Below are 20,602 nucleotides of genomic sequence, written 5' to 3'. Positions count from 1 at the left end.
TCCTAGTCAGGATGATACCACCTCTGTCTCATTTTGAGCCAGGAAAAACCCAGCTCACCTGTTTTCTGAAGCTGAGCTGTGATTGGCTGTTACCTGAGACCTGAGCAACTATGATGTTATTTTCACTCGACTGCAAGTGCCAAAATGACCGATTTCTGATATTGATCAAAACTGCTTGATTTTGCTGCTTAACTCATATTCCACTAACACAATATTACTATAATACTATATTTAGACTAGTAGTGGGGCTGTATAGAACATATTATTGTCACGAAATTTTTGGGCTTTAGTATACTTTGTGAACGATCCAGGACTCATTCACTGCCATTGACGACTATAGACGTTTTTTTTTTCATTTCATTTAATTTTTTATGAAAACCTATATTTTTTTTATTGTACATTTATAAGAGATCTAAAATTATCATGAAATTATGATTAAATTATGATTAAATTATGATTAAACGCCCCTTATTTTTAATATATATATTTTTTTAATTAGGCCCGTCAGGCGATTACATTTTTTAATTGTAATTAATCACATGACTTCACTAGTTCACTAACGATTATTTCCAAATTTTATATCTGATCTAAATTTACACAAAAAAAAATTCTAGGTTTTCATACTCTTGTTAGCAAAAGTGGGGGGGAAAAAAGACGTCTATAGCCGTCAATGGCAGTGAATGAGTCCTGGATCGTTCACAAAGTACACTAAAGCCCAAGTGTTGAGGCTTCAGTACTTGCTCCATCAGGCCTGAATATAGATCCGAGAACCGCAGACAACCTCCAAGAAGACTGGCTGCATCCCAGAGTGGCCCCAACCACCACCAAGAACAGCTGGCATGAACACACACACACACACACACACACACACATCCAAGCTGGAACACACCTACACACATCCTGACAGACAAACACAAATCACACAAAGTCACAAGCTCTTTTGGTCACACACCCATTTTTTCGCCACAATGTGACAGAGTTGAAAGCACTATTTCTGAAAACCAAGATGCCTGCAAGACCACATGTGGCACCATTCAGCATCCCCGCCATGATACCACTTGACAGGTCACACACACCATTCCAATAAAAGGAGACTTCACAAACATTTTGCTAGACGTGATGCAATGACAAATTAACCCCGATGCCAATCATCTCATCCTCTGGCACCGTCTGCCGGCCTTTTCAAGCCTTCAACCGCAGGAGGAGACGGATGGGTCTTGATGGCGCAGACATGCACTCATCATCTTTTAATTATCTTGCGTGATTCCGCAGGGGAGCAGCAGCCATTACAGAACGGAATTAAAGGCGAGCTTATTGCGGTTCAATTGATTTTTACGCTGTCTTGTGAAAGGGTGGGGACGTAAGAGTGAAGAATTGCACACTAGAACTACTTTCAAGTCACAAAGGCACATTTGGAGCAAAAGCTAGCAACAAAATTCTGCTTTCAACTCTACGCCACCAGCTGGGTTTGGGACGGTCTGTTTTTCCACTTCTAACTAGTACACCGGGAACCTGCAAAACCACACATAAGTGGAAACTGTGGAGTACAATTCTACGGCATCTAAGACGGTGTGTTCACAGTGGTCATTTTTGAAAGTTCTTTGATCAATGATTGACAGGTCGTGCTTACATGGCCGCATACGTATATAGCTCCCTTTTCCCCTCCTTTTGTTAAAGAGTATATATGTTCCGGTGTGTTATATTTCACATATAATGAAAGGATGGGCTATTTGAAAAACCCTGATACAAAAGGAGAACTGACAAACTTGGAAGCATCAGTTTTCCATTCCAAAAGGGGGTTGGAAGCAGCAAACAATTCCCTCACGGATTAACTCATTCACTGCCATTGACGGTTATAGACGTCAAAAAAATCATTGAAACTATTTATTAGTTAAATAAAAAAACTACTTTTATTAACAAGAGTATGAAAACCTAGATTTTTTTATTGTACATTTAGAACAGATATAACATTTTTGATTAATCGTGAGTTAACTATTGAAGTCATGCGATTAATTACTAGTAAAAATTTTAATCGCCTGATGCCCCTAATTTTTTAAATAATCATCTCGTCAGGCGCTGCAAAGACCCCGAAAATAATTTAAACTATTTCTATTAGTTAAAAAAAAAATCTACTTTTATTAACAAGAGTATGAAAACCTAGATTTTTTTACTGTACATTTAGAACAGATATAACATTTTTGATTAATCGTGAGTTAACTATTGAAGTCATGCGATTAACTACTAGTAAAAATTTTAATCGCCAAAATAATCATCTCGTCAGGCGCTGCAAAGACCCAAAAAATAATTTAAACTATTTCTATTAGTTAAAAAAAAAATCTACTTTTATTAACAAGAGTATGAAAACCTAGATTTTTTTTATTGTACATTTAGAACTGATATAAAATTTGTGATTAATCGTGAGTTAACTATTGAAGTCATGCAATTAATTACTAGTAAAAATTTTAATCGCTTGACGCCCCTAATTTTTTAAATAATCATCTCATCAGGCAACTACATTTTTTAATTGTAATTAATCGCATGACTTCACTAGTTAACTCACAATTAATCACAAATTTTATATCTGTTCTAAATGTGCATTTTCATACTCTTGTTAACAAAAGTGCGGGAAAAAATGTTAAACTAATAGAAATAGTTCAAATGAATTTTTGACGTTTATAGCCGTCAATGGCAGTGAATGAGTTAACAGGCAAAGTTCCCAGCCTGTTTTGACTACAAAAAGAATGATTACAGATAACATTTTATGGACACATATGTCTCTTATCATCCTCGTAGAATTTTCCAAGATTCTTTTGGGGGAACTTAACCAGCTTAACTCGAGTGGATGCAGACTGAAGGCGGGACAAAAGGAAAGCCGTCGTTAGGCGCTGCAAAGACCCAATGAGAAGCCGTTGAGAGAAATGGAAAACACAGAAGGAGCACGGGGAGGAACATCATCCATCAGGCATATGAGAGCGGGAACAGCTGAGCTTTAGCAAGTTAAAGGTTACCGTTCGACCTATATGTGAGCACAACCGGCGATGTAATAGAGACATCACTCATATCCTCGCATTGTCAAAGTTGCAGTCGACGCAAGCACATGTGGGATATGAATCTGTTTTATGGCTTTACCATAACGAGCATGGAGAAGGTTATCTACAGGACATAGGAAGTTAGATACAGTACGTGAAAGGCAGCAAGGAAATTGCATTGTTCCTCCTGAATCTGGAGGTCAGGAAATGGCCAGGGAATCCATTCCACACTTAAAGCTTTCACTTTCAACACAGGTGGAGTAATGCGACACTGTGATAATTGGTACAGGCCTCACAATCTTCTGCTTAGAAGTTATCCGCATCCTCGATGGAATACTTTGGACAGAACATCTAAGACACATCCAGATCTCCCAACATCTTAGGGTATTATTATATTCAATTCTAACACCTTAAACGACAGGACGCTTCTAAAATTCCAAATTCAAAGACATCTTTTTGGGGCCAAGTAGTCCTCTAAGATGTGGTCCGTGTGCTCCTTTGGAAGACTTCAAGGCTAACCAAAAACCCTTCTGTCTTCAATGTAGCCATCACCTAGCATGATTACCAACATCATTGAGGCTCTGAACATTTGCCCAATCAGATCCGAGAAAAACGAAAAATACCTTGTTTAACTCATTCACTGCCATTGACGCCTATAGACGTCAAAAATTCATTTGAACTATTTCTATTAGTTTAACTAAAAAAACATTTTTAAAAATCATTTTTTTGTACATTTTTTGTACATTTATAACAGATACAGATACTTTTTTTTCCACTTTTGTTAAGAGTATGAAAACCTAGATTTTTTTTATTGTACATTTACAACAGATATAAAATTTGTGATTGATCAATTAATTACAATTTAAAAATGTAATTGTCTGACGCCCCTAATTTTTAATAATCTTTTCTTTTTTATTAGGGGCATCAGGCAATTAATTTTTTTAATTGTAATTAATCACGACTTTAAAATTCGTGATTAATTTTGAGTTAACTAGTGAAGTCGTGATTAATTACAATTAAAAAATGGAATTGCTTGATGCCCCTAATAAAAAAAAAAAAAGATTATTAAAAATTAGGGGCGTCAGACAATTAAATTTTTAAATTGTAATTAATCGATCAATCACAAATTTTATATCTGTTCTAAATGTAAAAATAAAAAAAATTCTAGGTTTTCATACGCTTGTTAACAAAAGTTCAAATGAATTTTTGACGTCTATAGCCATCAATGGCAGTGAATGAGTTAATCTTGATGATCATAGACAGGAAAGAGAGGTCAAGTATTATGGAAGCATCACTCAATTGGAACAGGAAGATGGCATATTGGTTCAAGGTGAGGATCAACGCAATGTCAAAATGAATCATTATCCCCTTTAACACTGCCTATTAAACATTTTCTGCTTTTTTTTCCTCCATTCTGTGTGAAAAGGACAGACATGGAAAAATTTGCAGCCTTTGAAGATAATATCAAAGCTGTAACAGACGCTGGAAGCCAAAGGTCAAGGATATTCCGCAGTGCTTTTGGGTCATTGATGGAGCCCGCAACCATGATCCAAAGATTGATGAATGTCCTTGTGACAAAATGATATAACATACAATGATGAAACTCAGAGATTGCACAAAACATCTTAGATATTTCGAGGAATGTTAAGAGTAGAATCCAGCAATTGTCCGTCAAAAAACAAAAGCATAAACGTTTTGAATCATGCCATTATTTGTTTTTGCTATAAACAAAAGAGAGTAAAATCCATTTAAATATGAAATAGGATTTTTGTAAACACAAAAATCTGAGATTTTATTTGACGACCACACCGCCCAATCCTAACCCCAGCAATGAGCTTCTTAAAAGACTCTCTCTTTCTCTCTCTCCATTTCTGGGGCCTCAGAACATGGAGCCAAAATCCCATCAAAACAGAACCAGAGATGATGAGGTCATCTTCATTGGACAAGACTATCGCCCTGATTACACCGCTGGCTCATGGCCCCAACATGGCCGCTTTCTGCTGTCAACAAAGACATGCACAGTACAGCATAACTACTTCCAGAATCGAACTCTTGAATCTACCGTGAAACAAAATGTCTTTGCCATTTTGTAGCTGACTAGGAAGCGCTATTCAGCTTCCTAGCCTCAATCCTACCTGCGTAAAGGCACCAAATTGAAACACTATTTTTTTTTTTCTTTCACTGGATTGTGCACATGTACCTAATGTTGAGGTCACTGCCATTGACGGCTATAGACGTCAAAAATTCATTCGAACTATTTCTGTTAGTTTAACTTTTTTTTCCACTTTTGCTACCAAGAGTATAACAACCTAGAATTGTTTTATTGTACATTCGTTAGTTCACTAGTGAAGTCATGTGATAAGAATTTAAAAAAAATTATCGCCCGATGCCCCTAATTTAAAAAAATATATATTAAAAAATGAGGGGCATTAGATGATTAAAATTTTTAACCGTAATTAATCGCATGACTTCAATAGTTGACTCACGATTAATCACAAATTTTGTATCTGTTATAAATGTACAACACAATTTTTTTTCAAGGTTTTCAAAAAAATGAAAAGATTTTTTTTTTTGTTAAACTAATAGAAATAGTTCACATGAATTTTTGACGTCTATAGTCGTCGATGGCAGTGAATGAGTTAATTGAGTAAATGATTATTTGAAAAGATTCGGCTTGGTTAAACTTTGCATTTGAACAGGGGTGCCTAGACTTTTTATACCCACTGTATGCTTCAAACGCCTGTTGTCACGCTTATTATTATTATTATAACATGAGCGAAGCCACATTTTCGTCGAAACGACAGCCGCGCTTTTTGTAGCAGCTGGGGGACTATGGCATAGGAACACCTTCAAAGTGTACGTCCCCTCCTGCGCCAGCCCTCGCACGCTCCTCGCCGTGCAATTGTCCATGACATCAGCCTCTTTTTTTTTTTTAAAGGTGTAATTAACAAAATCCAATGTAGTGTGCCAGCCGTCCATATGGCGATGATTTCCCCGGCACTTTGTGGCAATTTGGAGTGCATAAATCAGTTTAGTCAAGCCTTAAACAAACAGCCATAATACTTCTTCACACTTCTACAGTCACTTTGGTCTCAAGTGAACCATAATCGCTGGCATTACAGAAAGAGCGGATATAACCATGTGTTAATCTTTGTGTGAAATAATATCCAGACCACCATAAATAATCATTTCCAACCGCTTTGTAATAAAGTCTCTCTTGATTCCATTAGCTAATGTGTGCTTTTTTTTTTTAGGCCTAGCCAAAATCTTGGCTTTCCAAGTGTAACAATGCTAATTATGACCAACAAGCCAAAATTGAGTCTTGAGGACATTATTATCAACTTTGGGTAGACCATGAGAGCACAATTATGTAACAACCTTTATACAGGATAAAATATCCCACCGAGGTGCTGTTTGCTTGTAACACAGTGCAACTTCGAAGTCAAACACAATCGGTTCTGGAAATAGAAAATAAAGGATATTGAATTACCAAAATTCGATCAATTGAGTGCACCGGTAAATAAGATGCACCCACTGAATAGATTGAAGAATCAATTCATCATTTAAAGTGGAAGTCAACCTTAAACATTTCTTGACGATAATATGTTATATGTGACCTCACTAGTCAAAACACGACATTCTGATTAATATTATATTTGTGGGATATGAGTTATGCAGCAAAATCCAGCCGTTTTTATCCATCTCAGGGGGCGGCCATTTTGCCACTTGCTGTCGACTGAAGATGACATCACAGTGGCTCAGGGCTCAGGCAACGACCAATCACAGCTCACCTGTTTTCTGAAACTGCGCCGTGATTGGCTGTTACCTGAGAGCTGAGCAACATCGATGTCATCTTCAGTCCACAGCAAGTGGCAAAATGGCCGCCCCCTGAGATGGATAACAGCTGGATTTTGCTGCTTAACTCATATTCCACTAAACGCAATATTAACCAGAACACCATATTTAGACTAGTGGGGCTGCATAGAAAATCTTATAGTCAAAACAAATTTGAGGGGTTGACTTCCCCTTTAAAACTTGGATGCAAGGTTTCAATTGGCTAGTGGCTAGCATTAGCAGCTAAGCATCATCTCCAGCTAGCAACACCGGAAACATGATTGGGATTTGCTAAAGTCCCACTGCTTAGTTCACTTAACCTGTCGACCTAACCTGTGTACATTCTTCTCCTTTTCTTCACACTATTTTAAGGATTCTTCTTTTGGAATTAGTAGCACAAAATGCCTCATGTGATGTCGGGATTTTATTTGTTTACTTTTACCCCAAAAAATGATCACAAAAAATAGTTCAACCTTTGCGGGTATTTCAAGTGGAATTGTGTTTGTCTAAGTTGTTGTGACAGAAAGTGTTATTTACACACACACTTGTGCATAACCACCAGGCTGTTCCACACATCTTCTTCACACAGACTGGTTTGGTCTTTAGTGGGTGCACCATTTCTGGTCTGTGGTATCCAAGAGCCGCAGCGGCCATCATTAAAATGTACTGCCACAACTCTTTTATACTGCTCTGCTGGACATTCCATTGTGTTTTTCATTCATTCATTCGACTCCAACAATATGAATGTTTATCAGAGCAGCATATTGCATGAGTCCTGCTTATGTAGTAAAAGTAGAGAATGCCGTTATTTATATGCCTGAAGGCAAACCAAAACAGACTTGATTAAACAAGCAGTCATCAAGGGACCACCTGTACAGTAGCACAATTAGCCAGCTACACACCAGCAGACATTAAATGAAGCTCAGGAAGTTGCCTGGTGTTGTTAAAAAGTCGGATGTAGCCTTCAGACACTCTTAAACACAAACTGTGTTCTTCCTGCATTGTATTTTTTTAAGGCAGATTAACAAAATAGGAATAATCTCACCTTCACGACAATCCTTGCCAACAAACCCGGGGCAGCACCTCCATTCCAATGCAGTCACTTGCTTGTAGGAAACCATGAAAGACGGTCTGAGGACGGTCCTGTAGCTGATCAAAAAAAACATACGGAACATTATTTACAATAGGGGTGTGCCAAAAAAATCGATTCTCATAAGAATTACGATTCTCATTTAGTACGATTCAGAATTGATTTTAAATGTCCCAAAATCTATTTTATTTAAATTATTTTATACTGTCTTCCCTTTGTTTGTGTGTGCCTTTATTGGAAGCGCTGTTCATGTTGTACCCGATTTTTGCCACTGGGGGGCAGTGTGGTTCCACGCGGTCTGATACACTGTTAAATTGTAGCCACGTTAGAGAGAAGAAGGAAAAAGTCACAATCAAGTTATTCCAATAAAAGTTGTTTTTTGCAGCGTGGAGGCGTTCTTTTGAGGGATAAAAGTGCAGCGAGTAGCGCGCAAATTTGCATTAGCGAGTCAGACTGGAGCAGATCATTACGATTCCTTGAACATCTATTAATTGAAGCAAAAATCATTGTCAATCAAATCATTTTGAATCAAAAATCGTTCCCAATTGAAAAATCGACTGAATCGAATCGCACACCCAAAAATTGGAATCGAATCGAACCGTGAGACACTCAAAGATTCCCACCCCTAATTTACAAGGTCAGTTTGTGTAATTTCATGGGAACAAAGATGCGACTGGAGATTGTGTAAAAAATAAATAAATAAATCACCATATAACGTTTAATAAAAAAAAGACTAAAAGAGTGACAAAATCACTGGGCAAAGTACCTGAGAACTTTGGAACAAGTTGCAGGCCACCGGCAGGTCTGAAGCACCCTCTGCATCGTGGGTTGGCTCCCATTGTGCACCTGACAGGATACTGTCTTGGAAACAGTATACTGACACCAGTTCCTAAGGTACAGAATGACAGAAAAGCTGTGTGTAAAATACTCAATTTAGTGTGCAGTACCGTGGTTGTGCTTTTTCCAAAGGGGAATTTTTTTTGTTGTATTGTATTTCCTTAATTCCTAGTGAGCTATTTTTTGAGGTGCACTGTTGAGCTACTCATGCAGTCCATGGGGGCTACGTGTTGCCCACAAGCACCACATGTTGGTGGCACCTGGTATAATGGTTTGCAGGTCTGCCTCACAGCTCTGAGGTTCGAGTTTGAGCGAATCTCAGCTCCAAAATTCTCGAGTGGAACCGACGTAATGTCTCTAAAAAAAAAAAAAACGGATTATTCTAAGCAAGAATTATTATTTTTTAACTCCTATTTGTTTCTCAGTGACTATTTTATGCTATTGTATGCTATTTTTATTTGTTCTTGAGGGATAATGTTGTGCACTTAAAAATATACAGACATGTTTATTATATACTTGCGTATAAATGTTGCCCAAATTCTGTCCTAGGATTCAGCTAAATAATACAGAAATAAAGAAAACTATCACAAAAACATTTAAAAGTCTTTATAATTTAGTAATTCACCCGACTATTAAAAACAAACCTAATACTTTTGATAGGATGACACCACCACCGCTCCCAGTTATTCGCAGTGCATTCTGGGATTTGTAGTCATTATACAGTTGACTGGTATTTGCTGTTGTTTCAAAAGTAATAATAAAATACATTCCGCTTATCACCACAAATGTATACAAAATGATCCAAATACGGGCATTAGATTGTGCAGGTATGCTCACCTGAGCTGGGAGCCGCTACCGGGCGGTCCAATGGGGCCACTCAGCTCCTGTACCGGTACGATGCGCGGCCGCTGCACGGTGATGCCCGGGAGCCGATAAACAAACCCTGTACCAAAAGATACCCCGAACAAACACGTCCATGTGCAAAACGTATACAAAAACGCTGAAACCATTTTGGTTCTCTCTCTTTTTTTTAAGTATCCCTGATGTAGATGCTGCGGATGATAATTCGTCTTTGAGGATTAAAAAGCCATCTTTAACGCAGTGGTCATGTAGTTCGCCGGCTTGAAACAAAGTGGTGCTGTCACACAACTTCTGCCTATATAGTGTAGTACAATGCGGCTTTCTGACGTGTGACACATTGTGAGGAGTCAAATATCCACCGTGCGTAAAAGGCGCATTGGATGCGAGTCAAGGGCTGGACCCACTGCGTAAAAGCCATTACTTAGTCACCGTCTAATTACAGGAACCTCATTAGGAATAAACTTGGGAACCAAAACCGCTTTTTGTCATTCCCGAGACGAATGTGTCACAACAGCCACCCACTTCATCCCAATAAAATCATAAAGTTGGATAGATGCATTTGTAAAAAAAAAAAATTAAAAAAATAAAAAGTCTAATTACAGGAACCTCATTAATGATCGTGGGAACCAAAACCACTTCTTGTCATTTTGGGGACTGATGTGACACGAAAGGCAGCAATTTTAAGCCTATAAATCCATAAAGATGTATTAATGAATTATTTGATAAAACACCCAGTGCGTAAGCCACTTTTAAATACCGTAATCGTCTAATTACAGAAACCTCATTAGCAATTAACTATCGTGGCCACCCAACCAAATTCTTGTGATTTAGGGGGACTAATGTGACACAAAAGGCACCACTTTTACGATCATAAATTCATAAAAGTGTATTAAATTGGGTGCGTTAAGCAGTTACTGTACACAGTAATCGTCCAATTAAGAAATCATTAGGACTTAACGTGGGGAGAACCAAAACCACTCGGACACAAAATCCACCCATTTCACGCACAACGATGCATGAATTGCTTTATTTGCTAAATCTAAAACATATTCACGATGTTCAATAAAATAAGTAGGGATTTGAACGCATTTTCAAGCACACGTTTTAATTTTAAACCGTTAATGCATGTGAGTGTTTGGAAGCAGCGGCACCAACAGGTTGAATGGCGTCAATACAAGCCATTCCCCCAAGAAGTAGACGTGTCCCCACGCTGAGTGCTCACGTTTGACTAGCTTCAACGGGCAGACGGATCGATGGAGGCGGACATCACCGGCAACATGGACGAAAAAACTGACTTGGGATTCTCGCTAGAGCCTTACATCGAGTCCGTGCGCCAGCAACTGGAAGACCAGGACCCGCTTTTCCTCATCGGGGTCCTCGTCGCTTTGGCGGTTGTGATCATCACCTGTGGTACGTTAGCATCGCCTGTGTTAGCATGCTAAGGTTAGCTTAGCAGGCTAAAGGCGTAATAGTCTTTTTTTTTTAGGGGGGGGGGCGGGTGGCATGTTTTAGTCAAACGTAACTTTTACATATGACAATACGTCGATGTATTAATGTAAACACGCTTCGTCTTTTTTGTGAACTTTTAACTGAGGAAGCTAATGGCTAAGCTTAAAGCTATCGTCCCTTCCGCTTGCTTGCATCGGCTACTCGAGTGTTGTCTTCAACTTAACGAACATTAACAGCGAGTACCTTCTTGTTTAATCCTTTGCAGTTTTTCTCAAATACTTCTTGACCAGTAAAACCGTCCGAAGTGCGGTGCTGCTTGTCGGGCTGTGCGACGCTGGCAAGACGCTTCTTTTCAGCCGGGTGAGTGGACACCAAAGCAGGCTGAAGCCGAGCCTGTAACTTATGAATGCTTTTAAATGTATGTTTTATTTTCAGCTGCTCTCCGGGAAGTTTAAACTGACTCAGACCTCCATTACAGACAGCAGTGCTCCTTATAAAGTGAAAAATGATAGGGTGGGTATTTATCCATTTTTCATTTCGGCTCAATTGTTTATTGCATTGACTTTACCTGTTTTTTGTTTGACCCTGTTCAGAACACCATCTGGACTCTGATAGACCTGCCAGGTCACGACAGTTTGCGTCCACAATATTTGGAGAAGTTCAAATCGGCCGCCAGGTGAGAACATAACTGAAAGGTGACTGGTTGTGCATTAATTAACAGTTTGAAATAGTTCTCAGGTACTGTCAAAATATACAAAGGATCAATAATTGTAGTACACTTGATACTCACTTTTCACATACATCTCTCCAGAGCCATTGTGTTTGTGGTGGACAGCGCCATCTTCCAGAAGGAAGTGAGAGATGTAGCAGAGTTCCTGTATGTGCTTCTGACGGACGCTGTGCTCTGCAGGAACACCCCCACACTTCTGGTGGCGTGCAACAAACAAGGTGCAAACCGCACTCTTCCTCTGCCAACTTACTTAACATCCATAACTGCAATATAACATTTTCCTTTCCAGATATCACCATGGCAAAATCTGCCAAACTGATTCAGCAGCAACTAGAAAAGGAACTGTGAGTAACTAACATTAGTGGGGACCCAATTATTTGCATGCAATACATTTTTCTAAGTATGACCCCCATGTCCTGTTGCAGGAACACACTGCGGGTGACTCGCTCGGCAGCCCTCAGCTCCCAGGATGGCTCGGCGGGTGGAAGCGTGTACCTGGGAAAGAAAGGCAAGGACTTTGACTTTAGCCAGCTGCCCATGAAGGTGGAATTCTTGGAGTGCAGCGCCCGCGGGGCCAAAGGGGAAGACGCCGAGGCTGACATCCAGTCCTTGGAGAGCAGCCTGTCTAAGCTGTAAAAAGAAAAAAAAAAGTGAAACCTTGCTGGCAGCCACCAACCATCTACATAAAAGACAACAAGCTCACAAGACTTGAAAGGACGACCGCTTACTCAAAAAATCAATCAAATCAATTAAGACTGTGAAAGTCCAATTGGCAAGGAGAATTATGGAATGACTGCTTGATCTGAAGTTCAAATCGAACAGTGAATAGCTCCAATATGAAAATAAGGCTCAAGTATCGGCACATTTATTGCAAGCACACACATTTTGACAGCTTAAAGAAATCATGGATGAATGTACTGTCATTTCATCGTGGACGGGGAGCTTTGTGCCTTTTATTCGGATACTCTGGCAACAGTGTTTTGCTTTAGAGCAGTTTGAATGTGTGGGGTTGTTGTGAAGAATGTAACAACTGCTCATAATTTATTCCTGCAGAAACAAAAACCTTATTTTCTTGCTTGTTTTTGTACAAAATGGCAATACAGTCTTCTTGGTTGTCCGTGTGGGATTCATTTGCTTACAAGTTTGTGAGTCACTTAGACAGTACAGCCAAACAAGTCATACACATTGGTTCCATTTTTTTTTCTTACCAACATTCTGGTTGGACTACAAATTGTGCCATGTTTGAAGATTCATAAACAAAACACTTCCTAGAATTAGGTAATAATACAGCTGTTTGCGTAGAAGTGAATAGTCACATAATTATACAGTATTTAGCCCAACATCTTTATGTGAAAAAACAGGCAATGTCCTGTTTATCACAGAAATCACATGCTGTGTTATAGCAAACCACAAAAGTATTTCCTGTAAAAAATAAAATAAAATTCTAGGAAACTGAAGGTGACAACTTGATGCACAAAAAGTTTGTGGCAGTCTAATCAAGAGCATTAAATAGAGAACAGAGAATGTGGATTGGCACGCAACTAGTCCAGGGTGTACCTCGCCTCTCGCCCGGGATCATCTCTAGCTCGTCCACGGTAATCTATGTACGCCATGGAAGTGCTAATGTTGTGAGATGAGTTTGAAATAGTGAAGTGGCTCAGGATCAGGTAGTGGTATATTTACATTTAAAACCACATGTCAAGCACAAGACCCACGAGCCAGATCCATCCACCATGCCATGTGATATTCATTCAGTGTTTTATAATATTTAAAATTTTATGTACCTGTGACTAGAAAGCAAATCATGAGTTTGTGTTGCCAAAATCCACAGGTCAGTGAATGGGGCACTCAAACATCGCCAACACCATTTCTATTCGCACCTATTTGTCAGCTTTCATTCGCTTCTTCCTCGACAATCGCACCACGTTTTTGTGGTTCAATTTAAAAAAAAAAAAAAAGCAGTTTATAGGATGTTGAGCCTCAAAACTAGATTTAACGGGTCACAGCACACCAGTAGACGTGCTCTTCTGTTAAATCGCCACTTTTTTTTTGTTTTTGCAACTGTAAGGTTCAGTTGCTTTCAACCACTTCGTTCAGTGTGCAGCAGGCTGACGCGCAGTTTTCCCACTACAGAAAAAGACAAGAGTTTATCGAATACTTTTTGTGACATTTTACATTGGTGGTGCGCTGTGAGACTTTTCTAATATCGAGTATGTATCTTATGGTTGGGACACGCTAAAGAAAAAAAACAGATGGGTGAGTAGGATAGCGTAATCTAGGCCTCAGGAAAAGGATAGACGGTCAAACTGGAGCTCTGATCGGCCACAAGCAGGCTGGCCGTTCCTTTGAGCAAAGCAGGACACAACCAGTTGACTTTATCCCCGTGATCGATATTCACTTTGGGTCCAGATTTATCCATCACATCAGCTTCATCTTTCTCTCTTGCCTCCTCTCCTTTCCTCTTCGCCTTGCTTTTGCCCTTCCTTGGCGGGGCGGCCGCACCCTTGACTTTAGCCTTCCCCTCCGGAGTCACCACCGGGTGTTTGCTGACTTCCCACAGAGCCACGTGGCCGTCGTTGCCGCCCGTGGCCAGCCAGTACGGGTGCGAGAGGAACGGGATGAAATGAGCTTGGGAGGCCCCTTGGGAGTGCGCCTTGAGCGCCCCCTGCTGCTCTAGTTTGGAGCCGCCGCCCACACGCATCAAGTACACCCGTCCGTCTTCTGCAGCGCAGGCCACTATGTTCCCGCAGCTGGCCACGGAGACGCAGTGGGCCAGAGGAGGGTTAAAAAGCTGACCGGGACGTTGCTGGTGGTCGTCTTCCTCCTCCGCTATGTCCTGGAGGTTGAGGGTCCAAAGGGGCCGTGTCTTCTGCAGACCCCACAGCATCACCTGGACGGTAAAAGTTCAACATTTACAAATTATTTTGGATAATTACATTTACGTTTTTTTTTGCATTTTTTGTCCATCATCACAATTGTTTTAAAATAAAACGATGAACCCTTGTGCCCTGAAATTGACTACCTTTTTGAAATCTTTGTGTACTCGCACAAACTATTATGGAATTGTCATCACGCAAAATGTAGCCTTGGCTAAATTAATTGTGTTGGTGTATTAAGGCAAAATCCAGTAACTGTTTTGTGAGTGATATTCTGACCTGCATGTCAAGTCCAGCAGACAGCAGGTTGTTGGGCCTGTGCGGTCGAAAAGCCACAGAGGAGCAGATGTTGGTGTGTCTGCGAAGCGTCCTGCAGACTTTCCCTCCGGGAAGCTCCAGTATCCGCACTGCCCCCGAGTCATCGGCCAGCGCCAGAGCCGAACCGCTCTCGTTAAGCGCTAACGCGTTGATCTCCTCCTCTCCGGCGCCAATGAACTCCTCAACAGTGCTCTTCAGGTTCCTTGGGTCGAGCGTGCTCACAGTGTCGCCGTGTGAAACGTAAAGCAGGCCCGGTGCGGCGGGAGAAAATGCCACGCTGGTGCAGTCCTCCTCCCCCGGCAGGTTGAGGCGACCGACGACACATCCTTCTTGGCTCCAAACGGCAACCTCCCCGCCTTCAGAAGCTGAGGCGACAAGTCCCTCTGGGCCCGGGGACGCACACACACACAAAATGGCCGTGGAGTGACCCTCACGCCACAGCTTGGCCATGCTGAGATTGGTTGAGAGAGAAAAAGAATAACGGCGGTAACTTCTGCCATACTTAAGTATGCTATTTTCAGGGGATATAGACTGAGATTTACAACAACAACAACAAAATAATAATGATTGACTCTATGAGCACAGAGGAACCCTGACATGTATTGAATGCACAGCCAAAGTTGAGAATCCAGTTTTAAACAGTTTATTTACCACAAATATTACACTTCAACATAATTTCCACTACATCTTACAGCATTACACCTACAAAATAAATGGCTTACAGATAAAGAGATTATTTGATTTCTGTATGATTTTCACATAAACAATGAGAGCTGTTTTTGGAGGTCGGGTCAAACAATATTTCGAAAATCAGTTAATCAGTCCCCCTCTCACACACAAACACTTAGCAACCTTGTACTTACTTATTTCTTTTCCGACAGTCCTTGTATTTACGTATAAAAACAATTGCTTAAATGACGCTGTCACGTATAGTCAAAAACATTAGGCTAAAAAAATAAATACTAAAGACAGCTTCTCCAGCCATAGCATTTGTTTTATGGGGTGGTTTGGAAGAAATAAGACGAGACGAGACGACACGAACTTCAGCTAGTAGCTACCATGTGGATGACTGTCGCGTGTTGATGACGTCACATACACGGTTTGCTATGAATCGATGACAGATATATAAAGGTCTGGGATATTACTAAACGTAAAGCATCTTGTTTGCTAATTTTTTTTAATAAAACAAAAATCAGGAGCTGACTTAATATTACTTCAAGAAACGCATTTATAAGAGTCAGATGTAACATTCTGGAAAACACAACGGGCAAATTCTTCTTACTTTATCCATGGTACTAATCACTCTGCTGTGGTCTTGAGTTTCATTGGCAAATTTAAGGGAGATGTTCTCAAACATCTTAAACAATATCTTCAAATGATGGCAATGCTATTTTGTATCATTCGAAATCATTACATATAAAAAGATAACAATTTGACATATATTTCTTGGGCTTTCCCCCAAATAATAAAAATAGAATATATCTAAATATGCAACATATATATAAAAGCATCTTACAATTATAATAATTACTAATAAGTTATATATATTTCCAGTGATTGAAAAAATAAAATAAAATAAGAATAACAGACCATTTGTGTCTGTATATAATAATAATAATAATAATAAAATATACAAGTTAAAAAATTCAAATTGTGAAATAATTACACATAAAAATATACAGTATTTTGTGTTGTATATCTAAAATAATATTCTTTTGCTCTCATCCGATTGTGTAGCTGATAATTAATCACACAAAATGAACGTGGGCAATGTAAAAAAAAACAAAACAAAAACCTTGCATCCTGCTCATCCAATCTTTATTCAGCTTGCCCCCAAAACAACCACATGACCTTTCATCTCCACAATGGCCGCTCTGCGCTGATTCATCCAAAGCTGTAGACTTGATGAGTGCGGTCCATTTCTGGGTCAGTGAAAAGCATACTAAGCTGGTGCGTTGAATAGAGCACAGGGAGGGGAGGGGCCCCCTATTACCCCAAAACAAGCTAAACTAAAAGCCCACTTGAACATCACACTCTCACAGTTAGCTTGCCACAAAGCAGCAGCTCAATGTAGGTACCGTTCTTTTTGAATATTTATCTATTTAGGTTCTTCTTACAATGACATCAATACAAGATCTGTATCAACATTTCAGTCATAAATCAACATTTTTTTACAATTGCAGTCAGTCCAAGCACGATGACTACGCCATATTTCCCAGCGAGGTCGGTTCTTTTCCGCAAGGAGCCGAACGGGGTGACGTACCGAGTGCCGGCGTTGCTCTATCTGCCCCAATGCAGCTCCTTCTTGGCCTTCTGTGAAGAAAGGTTCAGCCCGTCCGACTCCCAGGCTCACCTGCTGGTCATGAGGAGAGGGACGTTCTACAGGAACTATGTTGAGGTGAGAGACATTCATTGGGATGCTTATCTTCTGTTTTTAATAACAGCAACAAAACAAGAGGTTAAATACGGAATCCTCCTCTTCCTTTCCAGTGGGAAGACATGAATGCTCTTGGAACGGCATACTTACCGGGCCACCGCTCCATGAACCCGTGCCCGGTGTACGACGACTTCACGGGCACCCTCTTCCTGTTCTTCATCGCCATTCTGGGCCACACCACCGAGGACTTCCAGCTGACCACGGGGAAGAACTTGACGCGCCTCTGCTACGTCTCCAGCACAGACAAGGGCATCACGTGGAGTCCGGCCACTGACCTCACGCAGCAGGTCATAGGAGACACGCTCAAAGGTCCAGCCTCTCCTTTTTCCTTTTTTTTTCTAAATTCAGATCTAATCAAAGTAGATGTAGATCTACTGTGGTCTACTTTGCCATTTGCTTGGATTTCCTAATTTGGAAAAAAAAAACTAATTAAATTAGCTGTAACAAAATTACAGCAATTTAATTAGTTTATTCCAAAGTAAAAACATTTTTTATTGTATGTAACTTCTTTTTTTTTTTGCTTTGGCATAATAACATTTTTTTATTTATATTTAATTGAAAATAATGCTTCCAACCAAATAGAAAGAAAATATTTTTTTACTTTTTTTTTTTTTTTTTTAGATATTCTTCAAATGAAGATTAATGTAGATGGAATAAAATAAAATAAAAAATACCATAAAATGTCCAAAAAGTAAGAAAGCAAAAGCAAAAAATACCATCAAATCTCAATGAAAAAATGCCAGGAAAAAAATCTAAAGGAAAAAAAGGCAGAAAATTACCATTTGTCCATAAAATTGCCAAAAATGTCTGAAATTTAACAAAAAGGCACAAAAGTCCAAACGACGTATGAAAAATTACCGAAAAATAATTATTAAATAGAAAAATCCCAAAATGGAAGACGAAAGGTAGAAGAAAATAAATCTAAAATTTTTGGATGCTGCATATTTTTCCTTAGTACATTAGCCTAACAATAACACGTCGTGTTCAAATGTTTTGCAGCTTATTTATTTGTCCTATCATGGCTTTTTTGACAGTAAAGGTTGCTGACCTTTGGACTAATCAAATCTATCAAACCCGCTCTAATAACTCAATAAAACTAACCGAAATTCAAAAAAGAAACATGAAAGTAAAAAAAAAGATGAAACGTATTTTCAACCCTGGTCCCTGTGAAACGTTGGGATTTTACAGTAATGTTCTGGTACCGGACTGCCACCTATTCATCATATTTGACCAGCTCCTCTCTGGTCTCCTTTTTCTAGAATGGGCCACCTTTGCGCTAGGCCCAGGCCACGGCATCCAGCTCAAGTCCGGGCGCCTCCTGATCCCCGCCTACGCCTACCACATCGAGTGCAAGCAGTGCTTCGGAAAGCTTTGCCAGACGTCCCCGCGCTCCTTCTGCTTCCACAGCAACACCCACGGGCGAACGTGGCGTTTCGGGGAGACCATTCCGGGCCCGCAGAGTGTCGAGTGCCAGGTGGTGTCCGTGGACGAGGAGGACGGGACCAATTTCTTGTACTGCAACGCGCGCAGCCGGCTGGGGTTCAGAGTTCAGGCCCTTAGTCTGGATGACGGGGCCACTTTTCAGCAGGGTCAGTTGGTGCAGCGGTTGGTGGAGCCTCGCAATGGTTGTCACGGTAGCGTGGTGGGTTTTCCGGCTCCGCTACATTTACATCGGGATTTACGCTCGCGTCGACTCGCCCAATCCTCCGGACGCTATTTGACCTTCTCGAACCCATCACAAAAAGACGCCTCTCCGGATTTCCTCGCCCCTACATGGGTGGTGTACTCCCACCCAACATGGACCAGCGCGCGCAAGGACCTAGGTGTCTTCCTGAGTATTTACCCCCGGGACCCTGACTGTTGGCGCGGACCCTGGGTGATCTACGAGGGTCCGTGCGCCTACTCCGATTTGGCGTATTTGGAACTTCCGCCCTCGCCCGGCTCCCCTCCCGCAGTGGCTTTTGCTTGCCTGTTTGAGTGCGGCACTAAGACGACCTACGACGAGATCTGCTTTTGCATCTTCACCCTTTACGAGCTCATCAATAACCTCCCGCCGGGCGAGACCGTCGTAAGCGGGGAGTATAATGAACAGCGAAGGCCTGAGGTCAACGCAAGCGGAAGTGACGAGAGGAGGTGGAAGTTGGGTGACACCTGTGCTTTGTCTTAAATTGATTTGATGTACCTTGTCCAATCATATTTCATAGAATATTCTACAGTGAACCACTACATATTGATGGTTTAGCATTTGCAGATTTTTGGGGGGAACTTGTCCTCTGAAAAAGCAATAATATCATTTTTGGCGCCATCTGGTGGAAGCTTTGTGTTGTTTGGTTTAATTCATTGATGGTGTTTTTTGGTGAGCTTCTTGCTAATTGTGCATTATTTTCATTATACAGTGGTGAACTTGGTACTTGTTTTTGTTCAACTATACTCTGTAAAGAATTCCTGGAAACTTTTAATAATAAAAAACTGAAGAAACAGGATCACACTCTTTAATCCTTCCTGGAATTGTGCACACTCAAGGCTATCAACAGACATTCCATCCAAGTTCACTTCCCTGTCGACCGACTTTGTTGCCCTTAAATGTCTTAATATTACAATGTCAGCATATTTAGCAAATTGGGTCCAAGTGTGTGTGCGTGGGTGTGTCAAGCATGTTTATACAAGTGCTCTCTGTGTGTGTGTGTGTGTGTGTGTGTGTGTGTGTGTACTTCCCATGACTGTTGTCAGGTCAACTTGAACTTGGTGTACTTGCTATCGCGCAGTTGGTTAGGGAAAATTGAGTCAAATTCTTTTTTTTTATCAGCAATACTTAGTGTGTTGCAGAAACCTGTTACTCAGTTTTCGTTAAAAAAAAAAAAAATAAATAAAATAAAAATAAATAAATTAAAAAAAAAATAAATAAAAAATATGTAAACTGTTTTATGAATTAAGGATATTTGCAAATGTCATGGAATTGTAAATACAGGTAACTCTAATCTGATAAATGTATCCACAATTTTATTTTGACTAGTCACAATTCCAGTTCAGGGATATTTTTAATTCACCTCCCATTTCCGATAAACTGAAATCAAGTTCTACGGGACGTAGATATCTGCAACTGGAATTGTGAGTCATAACACTAATTACAGATCCCAAGTC

General features: G+C 40.2%; 4 protein-coding genes across 5 annotated transcripts in view; 2 read left to right on the top strand and 2 right to left on the bottom strand.

Annotated features, from left to right (window-relative positions):
• col26a1 (collagen, type XXVI, alpha 1) overlaps positions 1–11,799 on the bottom strand; it is a 28,111-nt gene extending 16,312 nt beyond the window's left edge. The window contains exons 1-4 of one of the 2 annotated variants that reach the window (XM_077566262.1): positions 11,344–11,799; positions 9,628–9,733; positions 8,720–8,842; positions 7,909–8,012 (exon numbers count right to left, since the gene is read on the bottom strand). In XM_077566262.1, the coding sequence (XP_077422388.1) occupies positions 7,909–8,012; positions 8,720–8,775 (160 nt within the window). In that variant the 5' untranslated portion in view covers positions 8,776–8,842; positions 9,628–9,733; positions 11,344–11,799. The remainder of the gene's footprint in view (positions 1–7,908; positions 8,013–8,719; positions 8,843–9,627; positions 9,734–11,343) is intronic. The other variant, XM_077566263.1, reaches the window with a different exon arrangement.
• On the top strand, positions 10,802–12,947 carry srprb (SRP receptor subunit beta). The gene is made up of 7 exons (XM_077566264.1): positions 10,802–11,061; positions 11,366–11,460; positions 11,536–11,613; positions 11,694–11,776; positions 11,912–12,048; positions 12,120–12,174; positions 12,256–12,947. The coding sequence occupies exons 1-7, from the start codon at positions 10,905–10,907 to the stop codon at positions 12,464–12,466; spliced, it is 816 nt and encodes a 271-aa protein (XP_077422390.1). The 5' UTR covers positions 10,802–10,904; the 3' UTR covers positions 12,467–12,947.
• wdr53 (WD repeat domain 53) lies at positions 12,680–16,103 on the bottom strand. The gene is made up of 3 exons (XM_077566261.1): positions 15,888–16,103; positions 14,986–15,475; positions 12,680–14,720 (listed from the first exon to the last, which is right to left on the bottom strand). The coding sequence occupies exons 2-3, from the start codon at positions 15,472–15,474 to the stop codon at positions 14,106–14,108; spliced, it is 1,104 nt and encodes a 367-aa protein (XP_077422387.1). The 5' UTR covers position 15,475; positions 15,888–16,103; the 3' UTR covers positions 12,680–14,105.
• A 947-nt stretch (positions 16,104–17,050) lies between these two features.
• neu4 (sialidase 4) lies at positions 17,051–19,939 on the top strand. The gene is made up of 4 exons (XM_077566122.1): positions 17,051–17,094; positions 17,208–17,422; positions 17,515–17,770; positions 18,721–19,939. Exons 2-4 carry the CDS (start codon positions 17,222–17,224, stop codon positions 19,626–19,628), a joined length of 1,365 nt encoding a protein of 454 aa, XP_077422248.1. The 5' UTR covers positions 17,051–17,094; positions 17,208–17,221; the 3' UTR covers positions 19,629–19,939.
• Positions 19,940–20,602: the final 663 nt, after the last annotated feature.

The sequence above is a fragment of the Vanacampus margaritifer genome, chromosome 5 (assembly GCF_051991255.1).
Source record: "Vanacampus margaritifer isolate UIUO_Vmar chromosome 5, RoL_Vmar_1.0, whole genome shotgun sequence".
Lineage (NCBI taxonomy): Eukaryota > Metazoa > Chordata > Actinopteri > Syngnathiformes > Syngnathidae > Vanacampus > Vanacampus margaritifer.
Note: the sequence above shows the minus strand (reverse complement) of the source record. Positions and strands in the feature narration are given on the sequence as shown.

Excerpts from the sequence above, each read along its gene's own strand:
- neu4 (XM_077566122.1), top strand. The coding sequence starts at position 17,222 with ATGACTACGCCATATTTCCCAGCGAGGTCGGTTCTTTTCCGCAAGGAG. Across the intron at positions 17,423-17,514 it reads TCTACAGGAACTATGTTGAG|TGGGAAGACATGAATGCTCT; the intron begins GTGAGAGACATT and ends CTTCCTTTCCAG. Across the intron at positions 17,771-18,720 it reads CATAGGAGACACGCTCAAAG|AATGGGCCACCTTTGCGCTA; the intron begins GTCCAGCCTCTC and ends TCCTTTTTCTAG.
- srprb (XM_077566264.1), top strand. The coding sequence starts at position 10,905 with ATGGAGGCGGACATCACCGGCAACATGGACGAAAAAACTGACTTGGGA. Across the intron at positions 11,461-11,535 it reads AGACGCTTCTTTTCAGCCGG|CTGCTCTCCGGGAAGTTTAA; the intron begins GTGAGTGGACAC and ends TTTTATTTTCAG. Across the intron at positions 12,175-12,255 it reads CAGCAACTAGAAAAGGAACT|GAACACACTGCGGGTGACTC; the intron begins GTGAGTAACTAA and ends GTCCTGTTGCAG.
- wdr53 (XM_077566261.1), bottom strand. The coding sequence starts at position 15,474 with ATGGCCAAGCTGTGGCGTGAGGGTCACTCCACGGCCATTTTGTGTGTG. Across the intron at positions 14,721-14,985 it reads CTGCTGGACTTGACATGCAG|GTGATGCTGTGGGGTCTGCA; the intron begins GTCAGAATATCA and ends TTTACCGTCCAG.